This window comes from Pteropus alecto, unplaced genomic scaffold (assembly GCF_000325575.1).
Source record: "Pteropus alecto unplaced genomic scaffold, ASM32557v1 scaffold3, whole genome shotgun sequence".
NCBI classification, from domain to species: Eukaryota; Metazoa; Chordata; class Mammalia; order Chiroptera; family Pteropodidae; genus Pteropus; species Pteropus alecto.
Genome location: NW_006442484.1, coordinates 46899827 through 46926308, shown reverse-complemented (window position 1 = coordinate 46926308; position 26482 = coordinate 46899827). Strand labels below are relative to the sequence as shown.

General features: G+C 31.0%; 1 protein-coding gene across 1 annotated transcript in view; it reads right to left on the bottom strand.

The window, feature by feature from the left end:
* AGPS (alkylglycerone phosphate synthase) overlaps positions 1–26482 on the bottom strand; it is a 117858-nt gene that overhangs the window by 18849 nt on the left and 72527 nt on the right. Inside the window, exons 12-19 of the mRNA XM_006921234.3 lie at positions 22352–22403; positions 18062–18138; positions 16152–16264; positions 12602–12671; positions 10153–10214; positions 7901–7990; positions 2858–2957; positions 1693–1750 (exon numbers count right to left, since the gene is read on the bottom strand). Coding sequence (XP_006921296.2) covers positions 1693–1750; positions 2858–2957; positions 7901–7990; positions 10153–10214; positions 12602–12671; positions 16152–16264; positions 18062–18138; positions 22352–22403 — 622 coding nt within the window. The remainder of the gene's footprint in view (positions 1–1692; positions 1751–2857; positions 2958–7900; positions 7991–10152; positions 10215–12601; positions 12672–16151; positions 16265–18061; positions 18139–22351; positions 22404–26482) is intronic.

Here is a 26482-nt window from a genome sequence, read left to right as displayed (position 1 = left end):
TTACCATCACAAATATGGAACCTATAGTTCCTGATCTTAAAGGAAAAAGAGCACTGGTGGCTATTGACATGTACCAAAAGGCAAAATTGTTGGCTACAGAATGAAACTTTTTTTCCCTTCAAACAAGTAATTAGGGCTAAATTATTTTGCCTTCTCTGTCCATGCAATCAATTTAGAATGAAGAACATATCATTATTTTATGATATTATATATTTTTACAAATTCCTTATATATTAATATAGTGGCACACTGAAATAGAATATATAAAAAATATTTAGAATAATGTATATGGCTTTCTGAACATTTTGAAGGGAGGTGCTAAAAATCTAAGTATCTTTACAAAAAACCTAATTTCCAAAATTAGGTAGAGACTTTTAGATTAATCAGAAGCTTTTAATTGCACGCACATTTTCCACTCTTCATTTGTCATTCTAACATTCATTATGATCTCCATTAAAAGATAATAAAAGTAAAAAGAGGAAAAGAACAAATTCGTTCACTTTAATATTTATCAGTAAGCTAAGTTAGAAATTTATTTGTGGGGGTTAAGAAAAAAAAGTAAGGCGATAGCAAAAGATTAAGATGATACAAGCATGTTAGGAATTCTTTTTTACTTCATTCATTCATTCATATTAGCAATCTTCTCCAGGCCTGGCTACAATAATGTTATATGGACACAGATCCTCTATAGCCCACTCTTTTTTCTACCAAAATTCTTTATTCATCCTATACACATGTATGGAGAGCTGATGAGGAGTGGGAGGGGGGTAATACTGTTCTAAGTGCTGGTATTTAGCAATAAACAAAACAGAAGTCCCTGTCCTATGGATCTTCACTTTTCAGTAAGAGGAAATATTAAGAAGTATAAATACAAAGCATGTGAGATAATGCTAAATAGCAATGATGAAAATGGGGAAAGAGGGATATTGAGAATCTAGGAGGAGCTGAATTCTTTAATTCGGTAGTCTTATTATCCTCATGCTCCTCTCTAAATCTAAATATGTCTATTTTTCTAAGTACCAAATTATATTGAAGGATATATTCAGATATGTGTCTATTAAGGGGAACAGGTGGATAACCTCGAAAATTACAATTACAATTTTAATGACAGAAGAGCCATTGTTTTACTTCTTAAAAACTGTTTCATATGACTTTCATAAGCCCAGTAGTAACATAGGTAGATATACCCTAGTTTTTATTGGTGATGTGATCAATTCTCTGATAAAACTTAATACCACAATGATTACCAAGTAAGAACAAAACAGCATTAAAATCTTGAAAAGAGATTATTTTCATATCTTGTCTTAAGTTGTTGAATTTTGGGTGGGCAGAACAAACAGCTCCTCAATGTATGGTACAACTGATATCTAGCTACATTCTAATGGTGGCTGAAAAACATTTATGTTGTTTTTCTTTTTTTCCCTTTAAAAGGAAAGCTGGGCTATTCTTGGGTAACATGAAGTTCTCTGAGAACTCAGAAGGCTGTCTAGGTTCGTATCTAGGCAGGCTTGTCAAGTCAAGCTTTTGTTGGTTACTACCACAATCTAAACTACCTCAGTGACAGACATTAAAACTTCCAAGAACTCTTAAGTGCTCTCATATTATTCGTATTGTGACTCTTCCCGACATTTTATCAAAACAAGTATTCTTTACATTAGGAATACTGTAAATTCTACACCCGAACAAGAGTACCTCCGTGGTGATGTGACAGGCTCCCTCCATTGGCGAGGATTTCTTCTCTAGCAGCTGCCTGTATTTGGAAACAACAGGACAAATAGTTGCTACTTAGATTTCACTTTTTAGTGAGAGTAAGACCCAACTCCCACAGGAGGCACAGACTTCCTGGGCTAAATAATAGACTAGAAGCCTAATTTTCCTTTCTTTTAGATTTATTGCACTTAAAAGCAATAAATATAAATATAGCCTTTGTAGTTTTTTTCAGTGAATAGGTACAATATCTACAGTAGTCACTTTGAGATTTCTAGAAAAGAAAAAGGAGGCAAAATAATCAATTCAGCAGTACTAAATTGTTAGTAACAATGAAAAGAATTTTTGTGAAGACAGAGCCACGTCCTACTCTGAAGTAAACATCTCACTATACCAACATCTCACTATACCAACAAGCTGTTAAAAGGGTGAGACATAGAAGGAAGCCTACCAAAACCTGTCTATGGCTTGAGTTTAAAAGTGTACCACTGAAAATCACCTGTGGTACTATCTCTGGTGGGCACATAATAGAATTAAAACACTAGGACACCTGAAGTTTTAACAAACCTCAATCTCATCCAGGTTCCTCCACAGTCTGGTTTGTTTCTTCAATTCTAGACCTGAGAAATTCTATCAAACTTAGAAGACTTTACAAAAATTAGACGCTTAAGGCCATTTAAGAAATGTAATAAAACTGCTAACAAATGAACCTCAATGACCTACACAGAGCTTTAGCAAACAAAAAAATTTATAAGGGTATTAACAGCAACACAAACCAAGAGCATTAAGGCTTCTGACCTCAACTGTGGCCACCATCTAGAGATAGGTGGGCTGCCAAAGTGATATCAAGGATTCCTAGAGTCCTTTGCTATTTAATTTCATCAGGCATTATGTACTATAAGTAACAACCAAAAAAATAACAAGCTACAGAATATTAATTTTAGAATATTAATTCTTACATAGAGAACATTAATGCTATACTCACAATTCAGTATACAACCCAGTGCAACAAATATTCTCATTTCTATGGGCTATCAACCAGGTAAACTACAAGTGATTAAAGGGTCAAACTAAAATTCATAAATTGATAGTCAAGTTTATTGAAGTTAATAGAAGAATGTAAGAGCTATATTAATGTATGCAAAATTACCTCAGTTTGTTCAAAAACAGTCAGTGGGTCACTTATTCCTCTGTAGTTAAAGGCAAAGTAGAAATAGATACATGCACCTGCATCATAAGTCTGCGTCACCCTAAAAAACAAACAGACAAAATCCCCACAAGGCTTTAAGTGAAATCAGATTTAACGACTAGAAATTTAAAAGCAAGATCATCTGAAAGATTTGCTTAAAACATAATCTCATTCTTTACCCAGTCTCTTACTCCATTGAAGGAATGTAGATTGGGTGGATGAAGGATATACAGGAACTATTTGTACTCTTTTTACAACTTTTTTTGGTAAGTCTGGCTATTACCCAAAAAAGTTTAAAAATTTAAAAACGATGTACATGTTTCTCCAATTGGCCTGAAATAAACAAACACCTCAATTCCTCAGAAGAGATTTTTCTTTTTTTACAAAATATATTGTAGTTAAATTTATAAAGTATATTGTAGTGAAAGACAGCCCCCAAACACACTAGATGGAACTTGATAATCTTCTGTAAGTCTAAACTTCCTCAAAGTTAACAGAAATAATTATGAGAATTTAAAACTAGGAAACAAGAGAAATGTTCAAATACTAAAATGATCATACTAGGTAAAATGATCATACTAGGTAAAATGATCACACTAGGTGAAATACAGCAAATTCACATTAATAATTAGTAAGGACTTTGAAAACAAACTGAATGATTATATCAGATGCACTGACATGACCTTAAAATAGTGTCTCCAAAGGTTACTCTGGGCCCCATATATGTGTGCATGTTTTATGTGTCTTTACAAAAGATATCAAGAATATTAGATAATTAAATTGCGTGTATATGTATGTCTGGGCTTTCAAAATGAATTAGGTGAAGCATTTAAAAGAGAGCTAAGGTAATCATAGCTAAATCTCTGAATGCAATTTATGGAAGTTCCCACAAAGAGTTTAACAGAAGGAGCAAGTACAGAAGAAATACTCTTTTACTACACAATACAAACAGAATCTAATCTAATCTAAAATTTTAATGGCCTTTTAGGCCAAATGTTAGGTGCCTCAGAACAGAAGAAATAAACTGTTTAACAATGCTACTGTCAATTTGCCAGCTGTGTTTTCTTTCTAGTGTTAATTCACACTCATAAAAAAGATTCCTTGAATATTTACATTTTAAGTACCAAATTTACAAAGTTTAAGAAAAACTAGAAAACCATTTTAACTATGACAGTACTATCTTTAGGAATAATCAACTTTAAATTTAAAGGATATAGGAATGAAATGAGTTTATAGCAATTAGTAAAATGTACATCACTCATATAAGAATTAATATAAAAAATATTAATTATGTAAATAAATATTAATAGAGCATTGTCACCTTCCAACAAATCCAGGATTGACATTACAGTTTAATTTTCAGTAGCTAAGTACTCAAAGAAAGACAAAACTGAAATAATAAAAACATCTTTGGGAAAACTCAATTTGGGTCCATTTCAAAAAGTGACTCAGATCTAATACCTTTTAATAGATTAATTGTATCATTTTAGACAGTTAAACACTAACCTCTTCCAAAATGACTTTGACAAGTGATACTGTGGTTGCCAAAGTCATTCTACTATTCTTTAATTTCTAAAAAGTGTTTTTGCTCTATGCTTTTTGGACAACTTTACTTGTATCAGACTCACTGGCTAGGAATTCCTTCCCATAAAATTTCTTCAGAAAATTTAAGGTTGAAATGTCTATTCCAATACGCAAAGTACTTTTTAATGGACAGAAATGAAATAAACTCAATAAATGCACCTACAGCTAAATTATTTTCCTTGGGATCTTTGATTTCAATGAGATCGATAATTATTTTAAATTAATTTTGAAATAGCTTTTTTAAAAACTAGCTTAATAAATACATCTCACACATTCAACATTTATGTTCAACACAGAATAATCTCTTTGGCTACTATTAAGCAGGTCATATCAAACTAAATTAAAATTAAACTCTAGTTAAATGTTAGTGTAATCAAGTATAAGCTATAAGTAAAATTCCTATTTATCAAAACCATTCAAATAACTAGACTTTGTACATTCTAAACTTTGGTTTTAGAAGATAATCACAGAAGCTGAGCATTTAAGCTTTTATCAGACAATCATTCCTTAAAAAATAGCTATTTAATTAATGACATATGGCCAATTCAGTCTAAGTATACCAATTCTACCTACCTATAATACACAATGAAGATTCTTAGACCCTGTGAATACCTTGTGAAGAAACTAGACTTATACAAAGTATCCTAAGGCAGAATATTTTACTTCCCAATCACTTTCAATAAGTAGTGGTTTATCACAATGATATTTGCATAATGGAAGGGGAGAAGTCCCTAGAGACCTTGAATAGAGAAGTGGGAGAGAAGGATGAAGGGAAGATAAATTGTGTTAGGTTGCCACTTGATAAAAGTATAAAAACTTCTCAACTGCATACGAATAGATTATATTATTTAAAATGTTTCAAATTTCACTGGTAAAAAATGACTTTTGGGTTATTAGGCCTGATTTGTTTTGGGTATTATAATAAGAGGTTTGATAGACTAGATTATCAAGAGAAGAAGTAAGTACAGCAGGTCCTCGAATAACATCATTTCATTCAACGTTTTGTTCTAACATTGACGAAATGCCACAGGAACTTAAGTTGTTTATATCGAGTAGCCTATAGTAAAACAGGTTTCGTCAGATGTCACTGCCGTTAAAGTCACAGAACCTATTGATGACGTTAAGGGAGGACTGATTGTATCACTTTGGGCTGATAATATAAACACAAAATTTTTTTCCTTAGACTTCAAGGACTTAAAAATTTCATTTTTAATGATGCCTCCAAATTAAAAAGATTCTCTCAAATATCGCTCATTAAGTCAGCAAATAGCTTTACCAAGTTATAAGATTTTTATTGTACATAATAAGGCCTCTAGTACCCTTCCTTCAGATATAGCAAACCCCAGCCAACAGTCTCTCTAAATCCACGCTTTTAGCTTTTATATTCTTTGATTCTATCCTGAATACACTTATTCTAAAACATGTTGATACATAGACTTGACTTAGTACTTCCTGAAATGCTCTTCGAACCCTAATTATCTTTCCTACACAGAAGCAGAAAAGACTATTTCAAGGAGATCCTAGTTGACATGAACAGTTAACATGAGAAAGATGCTTTCCTCACATTTCATGTTAGAATTTTACCTACTTATCCAGCAGAAGTACAATGTATCAAATTCTAAAAAATATTTGTTTCAGTAGGAGCAATAAGTAGAACTAAGAAACACAATATGGCAGTAGGGAAGTACAACATGAGAGGATGTAAAAACAAAAAGAAAAAAATCACAGAAGAGATAGCAGTTTAAAGAGTATAGAGAAGTATTTCTAGTCTTGCAAAGCAAATACATGCAAATTATTATGCTATGTCAAAAATAAGAGGGCCTAAAAAACTGATGCCTTCTTGATGATTTGTCTTTGGGGGACAAAAACCAAATATCCAAATTTTCCTTACTAACACTGGTATAAATTATCTACCTCAACCTTAATGTAATTACACCATAACAACACAATGGCATTTACAGAGCTCTTCGTATGCTTTTGTATTTCATTCTCACAAGAGTCCTTTCAGGTAGATGCGATTTACTAATGATAAACTTAGAGCTCAAAGAGATTAAATTACTAATAAACAGCAGAAAAGTTCCTTTACTCTTCAGACACATTTAGTATTACAAAACAAAGAAATTAAAAACTAAGCAGGAAGTTGCCATGGAGATGCAGTTGGTAGGTAGGGTCCAGTTTTTGGGCTGGAACAGGCCCACGTCTGCCTTCCCAGGCTGAGACTGATGCCAGGCAAATCAGAAGAACAAGCATCGTGAACAGAAATACAAAGAAATGCTGTGGTGCTGAAGCGAAACTGTTGTTTCAGAGTGCAGCATCTGGTGCACTTAACAATAAAGATATTACATTAATTTCAAATTACTTAACTTATATTCATGCTTATATTATTTTTTATGTTTCTATAATAAATATTGGAGTTATAGTCTATAAAACCACACACACAGAAAAAAGGAGAGGCAATTACATAATACAGAATGTTCAATAAATTTTAAAGTGCTAGATTACTACTGTATCTTTTACTTCAAGGTTCCCCTGCTCATGATCTGTCCCAATTTCTCTTTATTCTACTTTCCAATTAATTCCATAACTTTTTAGAGCTGTCAAATGCTCAATTCAATCTTGACACATTTAATCTTCTGGTGTTTACACAGAAAATATCAAAAGATTGCATACAAAGTGCCCCTTCTCAAAAAAATTTCCATTTGGGCTGCTGCCCTATTTAACAAAGAGCTCAAGATGGATCCAATATGGATCTTAACTGTCCAATATAGAAGATGCCAATGTGGCATTTTAAATTTAAATTATTTGAAATTAAATAAAATTTCAAATTCAGTTCCACAGTCACACTAGCCCCATTTCAACAGCTCAATGACCATACGTGCCTTGTGGCAACAACACTGTACAGGGCAGACATAGAACGTTTCCATTATGGCAGAAAGATCTGCTGGAAAGCAATGACTTAATCTTCACTTGGATCTTTTGTTCCACTCATTCCTTTATTCCACATGCATTCATTTAATCGACAACTGATAAAATGGTTAGTGATTTTTCTCTGTTGAAGAAAGAGCTATGCTGACTGTGTATGTAACTTAAAGTTCCTTGACAATATATGTAATTTATAGTTTCAGTGAATGAAGAAGGATGTCTTCTCTTATTGCAGGAGCTCAGACATTTGGGTCTTCACTGTCATGCTGTCCAGATGGTATAAGGCTCATTCACAGATGGGTGTTTTACTCCTAAAGGGCTTAGGATTACTGTAATATGCTAGTGGCACAATCCTAACAAGGTGGCAAGTGAAGTTCAGGAAAGCTTGCTAGGTGGTATAGACTGATGCTTTTCCTCAGCTGGCGGATTACACTTCTCCATTAATTAAAAGTTTTCTTTTTTTCCGAGTAAGAAGTATAAGAGCAATAAAAAACTCACCTGCATGTAGAAAGAGGAGCAAACTGAACACCCTTCTCTTTGCATTCCCTTGTTATTCTTTCTTTTACATTTCTACAGAGATCTACAACTCTAGAAAAGAAAATTGAATACAATATTGTTTTTGAATTACAAATTCTAATAATGCTGGTTTATCTGGCATCCTTCAAGTTAGAAATTCTCTTAACTAAAACCTTCATACTTATTCTTTCAAGAAAAATCAAGAGCCTTTATCATTCAAATTGAGCCTTCCATTCATAACTTCAAGGAAGCAAAATCCTTTCTTTTTTCGGCATAGAAAAGACAAAAAGTCAGAACAGCACACTCAAGTCTCCTGAAGGCAGTGTCCTACACTTAGGAAAACCCAAATTTCAAAATAAATTTAATTTCAAGATTTTAAAAGCTTTAAAGCTATAAAGAACATGTTAATGAAAATTCAATTCTCGGTTATAGGAATAACCAATCTTGTATCCATGTCTAAGAAGTTTTCCTCAATTTAAAAATAATTTAACAAAAAATCATTATAACAAATATTCAATAGCCTATTCTCAAGCACTGAGCTAAACTCCAGTTCAATAAAGACTTACTGGACATGTAACCTTTTGTAAAGCTACGCTAGGCTGTTTGATATTAAAAGTCCATGAAAACAGATGGATGAGGGGAGATTAATAATATTTAAGAACATTAATCTATTTTTTAATGGGAACTGTAGCATACTATTATAACTACATATTTTCTTTCATCTGCAAGATAAAACTCTTAAGGTATGTAGAAGCCATTTTATTCTCCAATAAATGTCCCAGCTATGTAATGACACTGATTTTAAAGTATGGTCTGTTTAGAATCATGAGAATGGAAAAGATAACAAAGAAACTTCAAAGGCTGGCCTATCTCTAGTCTCAAGACTGATTTGACTGTGTGAAAACCAATTTGATAAACATAACAACATTAAACAGATTATGCTTTATAAAATACATTAAAGTTATCTAAACTTCCAATAAAAACAAAGAATAGATGATTAAAATATTAATATGAAAAGAATTTTAGTGTTATTAGCATGTCAAATTTTATTTTATAAATACAGTATCTAAAACCTTTATAAATTCTAATTTTACAAAACACTGCTCTTAAGTTATGGTTTATTTTATGAGAACTGCAGGCAAATATGATTTATCAATGTTATCTATACCTCCTTTATGGAATGGTAAGAATGCATGTTTTTAAAAAATCTCTTGTAAAGCATTTAGATTATTAAAATTTAATGTTTTTATTTTGAAAATCCAACTTATAAAACAAATTCTTTAAATATATAAGAAAACCTACTAAGCTTTAATATCTACAGGGGTTAATGAATTTTACATATTTGTAAAAGTAACAAGTTCTTTTTTTTTTTTAACTAACAAGTTCTTGATCATAACTCCATAAGTCATAACTCATTGTACATGAAGACTGAATGTAGAAAAGTAAAAAGATTTCTGGGGGAGGAAAAAAAAGAAGATAGAGTAGAATAAAAATGTTAAGATATGTACCATCCCAGAGGTGGATTCATGGGGATTTGTTATTTCCTATAAACTTTACTGTGAATTTTAAACGATTTGTTAACTTTATAAAGAAAAAGTGAAATGTAAGCCATAATAGAATAAAACATATAATCTCCTTAAAAATATTTTACTACTAAATGAATTAACTTGAGTCTGTTTTTAATAAAACTACTTCTCATTTCCTAATCAGTTTTTCCTATTAATTCCCTAACCAATATCTGTATGTATATGTAATTTAAAAATTGTACATAATTTCTTAAATTGGATATCTTTTAGAAATTGCTTAAATGCAAGTTAAGATCTTGCTTAAGAGCAAATACATAAATATCAAAGGCTAAATGACATTACAAAAGAAAGTTAACTGGTTTTATAATTTTGGGAGACTTTTTAGAGAACATTTAAACATATTTATCACTTAAAAATTTAGATCAAAGCTTAATAAAAACCATATAGTGGCATTTAGCATTCAATAAGATTCTTTAAAATGTAAACTTCAATAATACCTTCCTTCTATGGGACATGAACGAATTTGCCTCAAACCAAAAAATATCGCTTGCAAATATGACATTCTGATGGAGATATTTAAATAAAAGTGATCACCTTGTTTCAGTGTTTCTTTATAAAACTTTATGCTTACATAATGACACACAAAGATACATTATTTGAACAATTCAGATAGTATATTTTAATATCAGGCATTTTATTTCATTTTACCTGTCCCAAGGAGCAGAAGTCTCAAAAGATTCTCCTAATACATAGAATTCCAAACCCAAGTCCTGTTCAGACACATACACAAATATCAAGAAATTACAACAGATGCAGAAGAATCAATAATATTGTTTGTATTTCACGTTCATTGTTAGTGTTTCATGTAATTGTTAGTATTACATGTTTCTTCTACTTCAATCTCCATGGTTCTTTTAATATCCACATTATAAGAGCACTGAAAAGTGGCCCCAAGAGTGAGATATAACCCCCAGAAGGAACTTCGTGTTGTTCTCCTCTGTACCCTTGGCACTGGGCAGAGTGCCTGACAGATGGTAGGAAATATTTCTCCAGTGAACAGTCTGTTTATCCAGTATCTACGTACATGTAGAAAATATGAGCAAAACATATTTTTAGTAGTCTAAACAGCAAATTAATACCAAAAAGTGATCATCAGGCCACTTGAAGGAGCTGGGAAGTAGGAAAGGTAGGTGGAAAGGAGACTACAGGAAGGAGACACTATATCACCCTTTCTTCAAAGCAACTTTTCCTTAAAAACAAATCAGAAAATATAGTGCCTCTCATTGTAGTGACTGAATAGACTGAACATTTGGAAGCACCTCTGCTAGGAAAATATACTTTATAGCAAAAAGATGTAATGTTTACATGATAAGCAACTTATAACACTAATTTCTTTAAAGTACAATTTTATAATTTCAAAACGGAAAAGAATAACTCACAAGCCACCAAAGAAATATAAAGATATGAAAAAAGTTTATAAAGTAGAAAAGTCAATACATGTTAAGTTTTTACCTCTAGTAAAATGAATCACTTCAACTCTACCACTGGTTGGCAGGAAAAGTCTCCAAATTAATGATCTAAAATGTGTTTTTCTCTTATGCATTCATTTATTCAGTAAACATGTATTTGGTGACAACAGTATTAAGCATTGGGAAAATAAAAAATAAGACAAATAATCTCCCCTTTCTCTCAAAAATCTTTAACTTACTTTTAAGTTTTAACACTAACTGGAATCTTAATAATTAAGAAATTTCAAACTGTGTCTATGCTGTACTTCTTACAGTTCCATTTCATTTCCTAGAATTCTGAATTTAGTATTATGAGAAAATGGTCAATATCCTCAGAGAAAATGCCTAACAAACAAAATTTTATATATATCCAAATGCTTACTATAGGAAAACTTGGGATACTGTCAATCTACGGAGGTAAAAATTATTTATGAGACTTCAAATCATCTTTTGTGATCTGTAAACCTGTTCATCACAATTTCTAACACAGCACATAGGCAAGATACTTCTCGCTATGAGCATGGGTTTGGGGAGGGAGATGGAATAACAGAAAGATCTACATACTTCAAATTCACTGTGATCTGAAATTTGGATCTTACCTAAGATTAAATTATTTTAAAAATGAGAACACAATTCAAGCTTTCTTAGAAAAGCAAAAACATTTATATAATTTCATGTACGTATTTCCTTCAAAATAATTTCCAAGTGAAAAATCAGAAAATTCAATATTTGGGGAAGCCAAATTCTCAACAGGATAGCTGAGAAATGACCTTTTAAAACAAGACAGTTTAAATTACATAACAAGCAATATTTTTACAAAGTAACCCTAGCAATAGCAGAAAACAATTAAGAAACTTGAAGTTTGTTATAGCCAAAGCAGAAAAAACAAAACAAACGAACATATGAATAAACTTTCAGAAGAACACTGTCATATCAATAAGTATAGAGGACTCAAGGTTAACATGACTAATAGTTTCCCACAAATAGAAAATAAAAAATCAGAAAAATTTTAGAGCTCAAATATATACAAATTATCTTTAATTCTATATAGTAATCATCACCATAAATCAATAACTACTCAGAATCAAGTTAAATACCAACTTTTAAAGACAGTTAAAAAAACATTTATACATGTTTAAATAGATTGTGGATCAAGTTAGGAATGTTGCTAACTAAGGCAGCTTGCTTTTAATCAAACAATATTAGGAATGGCAAAATCAACTTCCAGACACAGAAAAGCTCCATTCTTCTAAAGAACAGAAAGATCTATTAAAAATCTTTAAATTCCTCAAAACCACATATGAAAAGTTTAATTAATAATCTCTAAATCTGTTAATCACAATTTCTAACAGCACACAAGCAATAAATGTACTTTTTCCCCATCAGCATTGGAGAGGGGGAGCAATAAGACGTACATACTTCAAATTCACTGCAATCTAAAATTTAGATCTTACCTAAAATTACATTAAAATGCTCACTATGGGAGAATTTGAGGTAGATTTGTAGCTAATCCTGGGTTCTTATAAAATGATGTGCTAAATCACAGTACTTTAAAATTTATGAAAATAAAGAAAATAATTTTATTCACTCAAAGTAAGAAAAATATCGTTTGCAACATAAGTTAACAAAGGAAATATGAGATAACTTACTCGAATATATGCAATGACATAGGTCAGCAAATAACCTCTCTGTCCATTATCTTCTCCAGCTGCCAATCCACTGTAATTAAAGAACTGTTAATAAATTTCAAATGAACTATTAAAAAAATATAAAACTAACCAAACTGATATAACACATCAAGATAATGGCTTACCAAATTAACATATATTATATTGCATTTAATTTTTATTTCACTCTCATTTGTCATAAATATATCAAAGAGCTGTTAAGAGAATAAGCTTGGATAATAAAAATCTGAAAGTACTTTTAATATTTCAGTTTGGTCATTAATTTCAAACTTTTATCTACCAAACTAATAAAACTGACTCATGAACTTAACTACTTCTACTCATATTGTTGAAGGAACAGAAAATCAGACATGAGAAACAAACTTAAATAATCTTCACAAGTATAATAAGATACTTAAAATACTCTTATTTTATTTGTATTATATTCTTTTTCATGTATTCATGTATTTTTATTATCTTAATCATATGTAAGATGTGCAATGATTGACTAGGCCCTTCCAAATACTGAGAAGTTTCTTGAATACTTGAGCACATAGTATTTGGAGTATTAGATATGTTGTTTATTTTATGAAACTTATAACTTAAATGAAAGACAAAACATACTTACACAGAAATACTAAAGTTTATGAAGCAATACACAGACAAGTATAAGACCAATATATAAGGTCTTATTACTATGAACATATGAACTATCTATTTCAAGTTGAAAGTAGTTTTATCCATAGAAATTGTATTTGGTGATCTACAGTTAGAATTCATTCCATATAACACATAATTCAGTCCAAGTCTCTGCTCTGTGAAAGTCATTCTTATTTTAAAAGACTACGAATGATTACTGATTTCCACTACCTTCAGTAGAGTTTTAAATTTTGCTTCTTTCCATCATCAGGCAGAAATTAAATTTTAACTATTCCTGGTCAACTAAATAAAACTTACCCCAAACTCTCAAAGCAGCAACCTAAAATTCCTTAATAAAACCAGATAAAAAGAAAAATATCTTTTCTTGTGACTTTCTTGAGTCATGACTGATTTATGTCTCTCTTCTCAATACCCTAACAGCACCTCCTTGTTCTCAGGATGCTGAGCCCTTAACCATGGTGTTGCCCAAGACTCAGGTGTTGAGCCTCTGCGATTTGAGCTTCTTCCAAAAGAATCATTTCCCTTGAGGCTTCGATTAACACCTATAGTTAAATCCTTTTTTCCCCTGAAGCTTTGCTTGGATTTCGCAGTAAGTAAGTAATACAAAGTAGAGGTACCCTGTTCTATATAAATACTGCAAGGAAATTTTAGGCTAGGATATATGGGCTAAATCAGATTTTCTGACTTAGTATTACAGCTGGATCTACATTAATTAGTGTCATCCAGGAGGAGTAGCAAAGACTCGACAGGAGCAGCTCCCATCTAGAACTACTTGGGGACAGAGAAGAAATGAAAGAGGTGTATCAGTAAAATGTTAATAAGTGAGGAAGACAGAACTTAGGTCAAACAGCTAAGAGTGAAAAGTAAGAAATAGAATACAGTTCTGAGTTGGGTGTGTATGGATGTGAGGTTGGGGTTGGGAGTCAGAGTTCCAAAACAAATCGGAAACTAGTCAGAAAATTGCTGTGGCAATGCTTGGAGGAAAATAGCTGAGCCCATACTTCAGAGAGATATGAAATAAAATCAGACCTGAGTCCAAGAGAGAAAAAACACTATTGATCTAGGAAACATAAACAGTTCAGCCTGGGAATAGTGACAGAAAGCAAGGAAAGGAGAGTGAAGACTAGTCCAGAAGATCTGCACTGGGAATCTTTGAGAAGGCGCATTCTAAGCATGTATCTGGTGAGAAGTAACAAGTATGAACATTTAGTGGGCCTGTCTCTCTTACATCAGGATGAGAAAAAGTCCTATTTTGCAGTCTCAGGTCAAGCCATTTTTCTTTAAACCCTCTTCTAATATCTGGTGAAGCTGGGGGTGGCGTGGGGGTGAGGGTGGGGGTTTTCTTCCACTTTAGATCCAGTGTGACAAACCACAAAGAAACCTGCATTTTCTTATCTAAAGCAGGAAGAAATCGGATGTGTGCATTCTAAATTCATAAACTCCAAAAAATCAAAATAGCCCTAAGTCATCTGCTTAATGACAGCCTTGGTTGTTCAACACAGATTTCAGCATCTAAATGAAGAGAGCGAGGATGAAATTACACTCAGAAATTAATTATAACTAACTAGCAGCAAACAGTAATAGCAAAAAATAAGACCTCAATTAGGGTTTAAGTTTTTAATGCTTTACCCTTGCTTTAAATAGATACCTCATTTACCAAAACCTTTTTTTAATGGATGAATCTGATATAAGTTTTGTTTAGTATAAGCAAATTGCTAAAATTAAATCAATTGTTCTGGGCCTCAGTATCAGTATCTAGAGACCTAGCGTCATTTTAAGGATGATCTATTCTTACTTTTAAGTTGTAAATGGCTGGTGTTATATGAGAAAAACTGACATTACATGAAAAGACATTTATGACAGTTGGTGGCTCAAATTAAATAAAACTGACAAAATGGTTCTGATAAATACCTAAAAATTAAAATACACCAGGAAAAAAGGAGTAAGAGATTAAGAAGTACAAATTGGTACTTACAAAACAGTCATGGGCATGTAAAGTATAGCATAAGGAATATAGTCAATAACATTGTAATAACTATATATAGTGTCAGATGGGTACTAGATTTATTTATTTATGTAACTTTGAACGTTACATAAATAAATAATTGCTATGTTGTACACCTGAAACTAATATAATGTTGTATGTCGACTGTAATTGAAAAATAAAATAAAATAAAAAACACCAGGAATAAAAGTAAATATTCACAAAGAACTCAAAAAAATTAAGCATAATGTGTATGATATATTTTAAATTTTAAAATAAAAGAGATGGTCCACAAAACTGTTAGTTTATGTACTTAAAAAGGAAAGAAAAAAAAATGTAGTCCTGATAAATGGCATTTTCACTACAGTTCCCATCGATCAATCATATAATCCATCAAGCAGACAGACAGAAACCACCCAATCATTATTCAGTTGGTTATAGATGTGAAATGTTTTCTGTTTCTTTATACCAGCACAAAACAATAAGTGACAGGGGGTGGGATATAGGTAATTTATCAAAAACTTTTGATTAAACACAATTTCCTTTTAAAAACATACTATTGGCATGTTTTATACATATACTATTACCACTAAACAGTAACATGACAAGGAATTTTTCCCATTCCACTCTAGCACAACAGCAAATATTATTAGCATTAATGGAAAAATACAATAAAATATTTAATATATCATATATATGATTAGACAAGTAAGAGCAACATACCAAACTAACTTCCTACAAATTTTGAGAGTAAACCAACACAACATTTTAAGTTGACTATCATATATCACTACAAATATAATACTAGAAATGGTACATCAACAACTGCTTGGAGATAAAAGAATTTTAGCTTAAGTTTCTCTTGGCATTATGAACTTAAAGCCATACCCAAATTTTGCAGCAATGTCATATACTTGTTTTTCATGTTGAAGAACTTTCTCACGGTCCCCCTCAAACAATAATGTAGCGACACTTAGCTGATTTGGATCAAATCCTTTAAACTACAAAGAAAAAAATTATTATTATAGATAAGTCTTATTCTACAAATAATAAATCAAAATTCATTTTGATCTTTTTCCTTCTGATTTGGGCTCAAACACATCAACTCTTTAAAGCCTGACCTTTGGAACTTTAGATGTCAAAGAATGCTTAATGCACCTATTCAGGTCATTATAGTATAGTAAAACTATGAAAAAACATTTCGGTTCAAAGTATGCCATAGTGCCAATTGTAATTATATATTGGTATGTAAACACAACAAATAACTTGTAAAAATTATAAATGTAATAATCAAAACTACCAAAATGATGGAATATAATAAAGTAGCAAGATGTAAGGTGGGAGAGAATAAAAACCAACCACATTCTTATATACTATAATAACTTCTTATTAAATAATATTTTCAAAGGAGACCTTATGCATAAAATTAAAAAACAAGATATCTAAGAATAAATTGGAAAGAAAATGTAATTTCATTATGAAAACATGTCTAAAAAAAGATGAGAAAGATACATGTTTCTAAATGTATAAACTAAGTATTATAAACCTTGCCCAAATTGATAAACTAGTTTTATTTCAATTCTAATAAAAATCTAGATGGACTTTCTAAAACAGAGAACAGTTTCTAAAGTTTTTCTAGAATAATAAACAGGCAGGTGATAGTGATAACGAGATAAAGCACAAGAAACAAGGGGGAAGAACTAGACCTACAGAAATTAAATCCATTTACATTTTTAAGAACAAAAGACAGAGTCTATTTCTTGGATAAGTATGTAAGATGTCTTAGACATGGCAAATCAAAGAGAAGCAGGGATTAGTTGATGGCGCTGTCACAACTGGTTAGCAGTTGGAGGAAGAGGAGATAAAGAGTAATTTAGAACTTTATCTCACATTATAAAATTGAAAAAATTCAAATAGTTAATAAAGACGAAAAATTTTTAATTCCCATTTAACAAAAAAAGTAATAGAGAGAAAAATTATCCTAATCATAGTTCTGGTGGAAGGAAGGTTTTCTAAGCTCAGAAATAACTAAATAATCACAGGTAAAGATAAAAATTTGAAACTTGGGCACCAAAAAAAAAAAAATCTTTTATTTAGTTACCTGACTGGAAAAATTATTTACAACATTATGACAAAGGTATCTAAAAATTCCATTACTCATAGGGCACACACCAAAGCACCAAGAAAAAAAACATGAAGCTGCCACTCCTGAAAAAATAACCATATTCAGCTAATTCATACAAAAATTATATTTAAGAAATACAGGGAAATGGTCAGCCTAATTGGAATTTCAAGAAACATCAACTAAAATAAAGTACTATTTCCCTTTCCTCCCTGGATTCAGTAAATTTAAAACATAACAAAACAAAAATCTCACAAGCAACAGAAAGAATGCAACAAAAAAAATGGCACATATGTATTGCTAGCAGTAATATAAGCTGGTATAAACATAGGAAAGGAATTCAGCAATTAATAGTTAAAAAAAGAATATACTTGTATTTCACTTCTAGATATCTACTATAAAGGAAAAAATTCAAACTATAGTGTTATATGCATGAAACTGTTTAATACAGTGTTATTTTTAAGAACTTCAAACCTGAAAAAAATTAAAATTTCTGAAATTGAAAGCATTAATTTACTTGATAAAATATTTGTTTCAATATGAAAAATAATAGTTATGAAATGTACATGGCAACCTGGAAAAACATAACAGGTTCATGTGAAGGGGAGAAAGAAGGAAACAAAATCAATTAAAATCCTAAGCATTTAAAATTTTAGCATTTTATAAAAATTCTTACCTTTGTAATATAAAACTTTTTTAAACCATCCAAAAATGATGTGAAAATAGAGGAAACCTGAGGTTTAAGTGCATGACCTAAGAAGAAAAAAAAATTAGCATTTTAAATAACAAATTTTGTTTTTTTAGAACAAGAGGCTAATTTAACTTATATCCTAAAAGGTGAACAATTTTCACAACTTTAATTTTTTAAATCTCTCTGTTATGTGTATTAGATATTAATGTTAATATCTACATCTTTTACCTTTATCTTCTTTCAAAAGTCACAACTTTTTGTTTACAAAACCCCTTCTTCGTTTTTTTTTAAAACTCAAATTACCATATGTAATTAATACTACACAGTTTAGGTTATCTTTCAATGGTATAGTTTATAGTCAGTAAAATCACTTCATTAATTTTTATTTCATTAAGACCACCTGATGGTGACTGGTTTTACTTTTATTTTTTTTTAATTATGCAGAAACCATTCAGAACTATATCCAAATATGGAGTCAATACCATGTTTAAGGTTGTTTCTTAATTAATTCTTAATTCATCCAGAATTCTTGGTATAAAACTGCTTCCTTCATCACACCCAGAGAGTTAAAATTGCCAAAATAACATAAATGGTGTCTCAGAGTCTGTTAAATTAACATCTTTGCCTGAGGATTGAGCTTAATCGAGTGAAAGTTTTTTACTGTTTTCTCATTGTTTTCAGAGTAGCAACTTCTTAACTCCCATGACTGTTACATTTAAAAATCATGCATCTGGCCTTAGTGCTATGAGACTGATTTAGAAAAATGTGGCATACTATTTATGTAGAGTTTTTATAAAGAATTTTAAAGCCTCTAGAGTACATCGAATATTATCACTAAATAAAAAGCTTATTATTATTATTATTTTTTAAAAGCTTTGGGATTTTGTTTGTTTATTTTCAAAATGTGAGTCTCTTCTTTAAAATAGGTATAAATAGCAAACTAGGTTTTTGAAAAGCAAACAAAAAAAGATTTCCGTGGAAAAAAACTATTACTTTCAGTCTTTTTCCCATTGATCTTTTTTTTTTTTAAAGTGAGGCTGAATTTGTAATATTTATTACATTTTTATTGAATAGGAAAATGTTACATAAAAGACCAGCAACTAACATGAAATCTACATGAAGTAACAAGAGTTAGATATCAATGCTATAACTGGACAAAGCACAAAACAAAACAAAAATGAAGGTCAGAATAGATAAGAGGTCAACCTAGCAATCTTTGGGGGCTACTGGCTCCAAAGGTTTGTTTGGGTTTTTTTTTCCTCTAGCATAACCAGTGCTTTAGATACCATTTCTAGCACATATAAAGTTAAAAATAACATATTATCAAAATATTCACTTCCTGTCACAAATGAATTCATCCTATTTTAACAATTGGAAATAAATATATAAACATAAATGTATGAGTATATATGTTGTGTTCTTGCAAGCAACCGAAATTATATGTTCCTCATAAACATCTTCTGATCCACATAATCTTTACACAAGGTGTGAGGACTTCAAATGTTACTACTCCGATGTGGAATAATCCTTAAAGATTTATTCATCTAACACATTGAAATTTATATGCACTAGTTTCCACACTAGTAGGAGGAAGTCACATATATCCTTGATACTGAGTTGATGTGATAGCTCTGAAGCCTAATTATTATAACAGTGCTACTAACTTTTAAGTGGGTCAAGCATTAGTATTAACTCAGCTTATTATTTTTTTCACTTATTCTTAAATGTTGCCTATCAAATTAATTACATTCTAAATATATTCCAGCTATTGTGTTTTACCTTTTATGGTAAATGAAGGAACCAGTTTCCAAATTTACTAGCTAGACAGTTTGATTAGTGAATTGTGTTGTTATAGTGTTAATTAAATAATTTTAAAGGATTTAATAAATATCTACATTTCAAAGAAGTGATCTGAGACAGTAGAAAAAGTCTTGGGCGTTGGAGTCGGACAGATTTGGGTTCAAACCCAGCTTTACCACATGTGACTTATGGACTTTGCTAAAATATTTAGCCTTGAGTCTTTGTAACAGGGATACCACCTTGAGGAACAGTTGTCAGGAGATATTTGATAAACTGTGCTATTGATAATGTGCTTAATATTAGCACTACGCTATGTGCTATGCAAGATTCGTCCAACCTCTTTTGCTAATTTGATGACTAAGTCAATCACCATGTAAGTGCCTATTATGTGACAAGTGAAAGAGATATAAAAATGAATGAGAATTATCCTCCAAATTTGACAAACTTTAGTTTACAGGGGAAATATGTAGATCATTTCAATATACTCAATGATATATATTATTTCAATATGCTGAAAACATTTCATTTCAATATAATGTTTACGGTTCTATCAGAGGAATGATATTAAAAATATTAACTAAGAATAAAACTTGTGCTTTGTTAAGAACCAATACGACCAACCGGCCATATAGCTAGGTCAAAGTTCTGGACACCCCTTACTGTGCTAAACGTTACTCTTTAGTTGCTTGATCACAGAGCCATGATGAGAAATATAGATGGAAAGGCTTCCATAGGCACTGAAAAACCAGTAAGATTATTGACAGCCAAGGAGCATGATCAGATGTGTATTTCCAATGGATGACTTTGGTGGTCAAGTAAGGGCAAAAGGAGAAGAGACATAATCAAAGAGAATAGAACCTACCTTAAAGCATATTCCTAAGTATAGTAATGATAATGTGAAACAGGGATGACCGATAGCCAGAAAGATCTTTCCTTTAAACCTTCACTTTAAATTGTTATAGATCTCAATTATAAATAAAATCTCGCCAAATCATAGTTAATTTTACAAAGGTGTCTATGTCTAACATATTTTACTACAATAGCAGCATATAAATGGATAATGGTCATCAATCAGGTATATAGTTCTCCTAAGACCTAGATCTCTGCAGGCCAAAACACACAGGAGTCTTGATTTTCATTTGATTTAACTATTTCATTATTTATAGGACACACTTATCTTAGACTTTTATCAGTAGTACAGTAGTTTGAAAGTAATTTACTTAAATAAAAGCCTGTGACTTAGAAGACTCTAATTTAAAACCAATTTTGATATGTTATATACCTGACTTCCTTAGTTTTCATTTAACTTATAATAACCATTCTGACTTAAACTGAAATCTAAGCTACTCTTAGAACAAACAAAAGTCTGCCTATCGTAGCCTTTAGTATTTATTATTGAGCAAACATTCCCATAATTTCATTACTGTTTTGAGGGTACTTAAATTCTATAAACTTAAATCTCAACTAAATCTCAGTATATAGAAAATATAGAAAAACAATAAAACTAGACTTGGAAAGATGATAAATTGTGCCAGAAAGTTCAATACTTTAAGTAAAATAGGGAGAAAAAGAAACACAGCTAAATGCTATGCATTCTCCACCTGAATATTCCAAGGGCACCTTAAATACAACCCGTTGTGATGATGTCTTTTCCACAAAATCATCATCTCTTCTAGACTATTATTCTCCAAATCCAATCAGCAAATCAGGAATCTGAGAGTTGCCTTTAATTAACCTCTACATTCAGTTGACAAACGTCCTTTACTCTCTATCTCCGTTGCCGCTGCCTTGTATCAAGGCCCCCCAAATTTGTCTCTTGAACTGTTTCAACTTCTCCTCCATGCTTTTACCATTCTAATCCACCCTGCATAATCCTAGCAGAATGAGCTTTCTAAAATGTAAAGTTGATTTGTTATTCCCTCTACAAAGAAATTCCTCTGCTGACCAGATAAAATCCAAATCTATCCTGCAAAGCCCTAGTCTACCATCCAGCTTTGTCTCTCTTAACAACTCTCACTGTCTCCTATTTGGGCCACATAGAATTAAAATATGACACTGAAGTTTTACAACTTATTTTTTGCTGATAAGCAAACAAATTTAGTAGCAAAGGAGAAGAGAAGAGACCATCTCAGGCAAATTTCTATTCATTTTTTAAGATTTAGCTCAAGCATCACCTTCCTTTAAGAAGTCTTTCCTGACTCTCCACCCCAACCTCAAGCAAAATCAAGCAGGATCAACTAACCTGCAGTTGCACAATGGGGCAGCCAGTGTGGCCTTCTTTCACAGCACCTCCAACACTGTGCACTCATTCATTTATATAACTGTCCTCATTAGACGAAGAGCTTCCTTAAGGGCAGGAACTATGAAATTCATCTTTCTAGCTCTGCCCTTAGTACTCTTCCTGGCACATAACTGGTGTTTCATAAATTTTTGTAGCTTAATGAGCAGATTTTAAAATGACCACTTCTTACTTACCAAACTGAAACTGCTGGTTGTCCATGAGGCGAATAGATGCAGGAGCACATCTCTGTTTTAAGAAGAGCAAAAATGTGATGCAAATTTAATATGGTAAAAAAGCTAGACAGGTACATTTTCTGTATTTGAGATCAAGAGCTTAGTTCCTAAGAATATGTACAGAAAGTTAACTTTTTATGTAATTTTATGAAGACAAATAAAACATCAGTGGCTTCCACTAAATATTTGGAGAGGAGAAATCTACATACATAAAACATACATACATATGTAGCCAGATCTTTAATTTATCTGCAACAAAATCTGCTTAATGCCTAGCAAAGACCTATGGAAATATCTTTAAAACTACTAGGTCTTAAAGTGAATTATTTTAGAACAAAGTAGAAATTTTAAAGACTAAAATCAATGCCTACAGCATTATGTCATTTATAAACTATAATGTGTCATCAGGCTCTTATATTCTTTTAAACTAAGGATGATGAGAGTAGAATTTTTATGAACCAAAGCACTTTAAAAAACTATCTGTGATGTCTTCATTGATAAGTCTAGGAATTGTTCCTTCCTTTTGTCCCTTCTCATAATCTATTAAAACAAAACAAAATAAAACAAAAACACTATCAGACAGTGTCCAGAATTCCAAGATCTTTCAAGGTTATTTGTATGAAAACAGCAACAAAACTGTGAAGCATAAGATTATGTATCTAAAACATCTAAAACTGTACCAGTGTTATATTTATTTAGGTACATGATAAAAGCTGCAAAAAAAGAAAAACAAGAAAAGCAGATATTCTATTAATTTTGTAATGTTAAAATACTACAACACAAATACTAGCGAGATTTAAGTTAGCTACAATTTTTCCATAGAATTAAAGTGAGCTGCACCCTAAATGGGATTTTAATTTTCTATATAAATTTTTAACATGGTTAAATTGCTACCAAGAGGCTGCTTTCAGACCACAAAATTTTAACTAGTGTCATAAACTTTTAAAACATTTATCTTCAGAGTAATATCATTTATCAGTAAAACTTGTACTAACACAATGTTGAGATTATGAGAATCACTCAAAAGCATCAAACTTAATACACATCTTAACTGTGTTTTAACATTTTTGATATTATTTGCTTTTAATTGAACATAAAAATGTTTAAAACAACGAAACATATACATTTTCTTTCACCCTACAAAATAACTATTCAGATTATTATTCTGAATATTATACAACTTATTTACTCACCTCTGATACTAAAGGTGAGATAATTCAATTTATATTTTAAAAAGTCACCGACGAATTTAAAGAAAATATCACATAATTTTATATAAACAGCATAACAATAACCTATTGCCTTTATTTTACAGTATCCGATGTTTGTAAGCTGCTTTCATATGTCTTTATTAATATAAGAAACAGCCCTGTCAGGGTAGCAGAACTAGTATTATCCCCATTTTACAGGTGAGGACATAAGAACCAGAGAGGTTAAAAGACTTGTCAGAGGCTAGATGATTGTTAGATGAGCAACATTTCAAATATATCACACGGTGTCTTAAAAAAAACCACTTAAAACACATAGAAATATGTCCAGAGAGACAGAAAGAGACAGAGGCAGAGAATGTGCTAAAATCATATTTGAAACAAAAAAATACATGAAAACAATCTTACTTACTATTTCCTAATCTTATTAAAAGAATATATTTATAAAATATCTCCAATCTGAGCAATGTCAAATCTTGGTATAAACGTAGTTGGGTTAATGCTTCTAAAAATGTTATCGGTTTTGAAAACACTAAAGGAAAATCAATTTTCCTGAAATGTTTTTATTAAAATTGGGACACCACTTCTAATAAAATATATGAAGCCTGATTAGATTGTGTTTCTTTTCTTCATAAAATAAGTACAATATCATATAATATACATATTTATATGGTTTGGTTTAAGCATATCAGTAAACCATGAGAAAGAATTTAGAGCCATTCTGTCATTAGGGGGAAAAAAAACATTTTAAATTCTTACCAACAACTTGTAAATTCTATCTCCTACTGCCACCCAGATTCTACTTCACCTATATCTATAGCAGGTTGTTTTTTTTTTAAGTGGGGGAAAAAAAAAAACAGAATAGGCACACATACAACAGAAAATGGAAAAAAAAGTATATTATATTTAGTAAATTTCTAGCTGAATTCCATCTCTGAAACAATTAAAATACAATATACAGACCTTGATGAAATCTTGGTTTGAAAACATTACCCACAAAATACACTTGGGGACAACTAGAATAAACTGATTATAGAATGAGTATTAGATGACATTAAGAAATTACTGTTGATTTTCTTAGACATGATAACGGTATTGTGGTTATAGAGAACACCACCTTTATTTTTAGAAGTACTTAGAGGTCAAGTGTGATAATGTTTTCAACTTAATTTCAAATAGTCCAGAAAATATATACACAAGCATATTAAATGGAGCAAAAGGTTAATTGTTGAATATGCAAGATGGACATACAGGTGATCACCATACTATTCTTTCAAAGATTCTGTATGCTTAAAATCTACAAATGAAAGAGTTGGAAAAATAAGTAAGAAAACTTCAGGGCACTTGCTACATATAGCAACCAATATTCGATTATATTGAACATGATTTTAACTTGACAGCTGAGTCACAAAAACTAGTTAGTCATCCACTGTTCCTATTTATACTAAGGCAGAGTAGGTGGTTACAGAACTATACTATCAAAAAAGAATAAGACACTAAAGAAAGTTTTTGCATTTAGATAATAAATATTAAATTAGTTTTCAACACTTTTCAAAAATTATCAAAATCAAATCAATAGCTTTATTAAATCTCACATTTTTTAGAGCCACATTTTTTTAAAAGTCAGTAAAATGAAGTTTTTCAATTACTGTCAAAAGTAAATTCTCAGAGGTAAAGCACTCAAAAGATAGCAATACTCTGGCAATGGATAATTTGTAAATCATTGTGCATCATTCTAAAAATATAAAGCAAAAAAGTTTCTTAGAATTTTAAATTAAAAGTTGTCACAATGGAGCTAATTAAATAGACGTTCCTATAATCAAAAGACCAAAATAATGTTACTGTAATTTAAAAAACATTCTGGGTTACTATACATACAGCTAATCAAGATTATGTTTCAATTGCTATAAAACTAACTTGGTAGATTTTAAAAAAAAACTCAAAGTATTTCCTTTAAAGGTTAGAGATATCGAAAATTCTGAGAATCTGAACTCTAAATTCAGTCCTATGCTATTCAACTAGGCTACACTAAGAGTATCACAGATTAGGAAAGGGGAAAAGGGTCCTTGATTTAAAGTGACCCCTGGTGGTAGGTGATCAGAACTAACCTGAGAGAGAATATTTTTATCAAGTTTAATGGTGGGTTAATGATAGATTCAGGGAATTCAAGGAATTCAAACAAAAATTGCATACTTGAACTGAAGTTAATGAAATAATTGATTTCCTTCCTACTATAATAAATGTGCCCTTACTAGAATCTCTAGTATCACCTGAATTGTACCTAAAATGTACTTTATACTTAGTCTGAAAAGATATGAGAAACTCTTTATAAATAAAGAAATATCACTATCTGAGCAAAGATTCTTTATAAACTAATAAAGAAATATCACTATCTGAGCAAAGAAGAAATAAACCACACTGGCCTCAAAGCATGTGTATAAGACTAAGTCAAACGGCTGGCAATTTCTTCCCTGTAATAAAGCTACAACCAGGAATTTACTTGAACATAAAACCTAAAAAAAAAAAAACCAATCACTCTAATTAGTCTTATTTACCTAGTAAAATTCTCTGAACTAAGTTAAAAAGCAACAGATTTCTCAATTTAACTATTTTCTCCAAAAAACAGTCCCTATGAAAATCACATGAAAAAATTTCTGTAAAATTTGTTTTCATAGAGCCAAGTCATCTCTTTCTGGTCACAGAGAAAATTGGAACTTACACTTCAGATAAGATACATTATTCAAGAAGACATCCCTTAGTTTACTAGTTACTGGCAAATGAAATTCAATATTAACATATTTTAACTGTCTGCAGAATTTCTACTGTTCTAACTTCATAAGAATAAACTATAACATATAAATACTGAATGGTAGTACTACTTCTC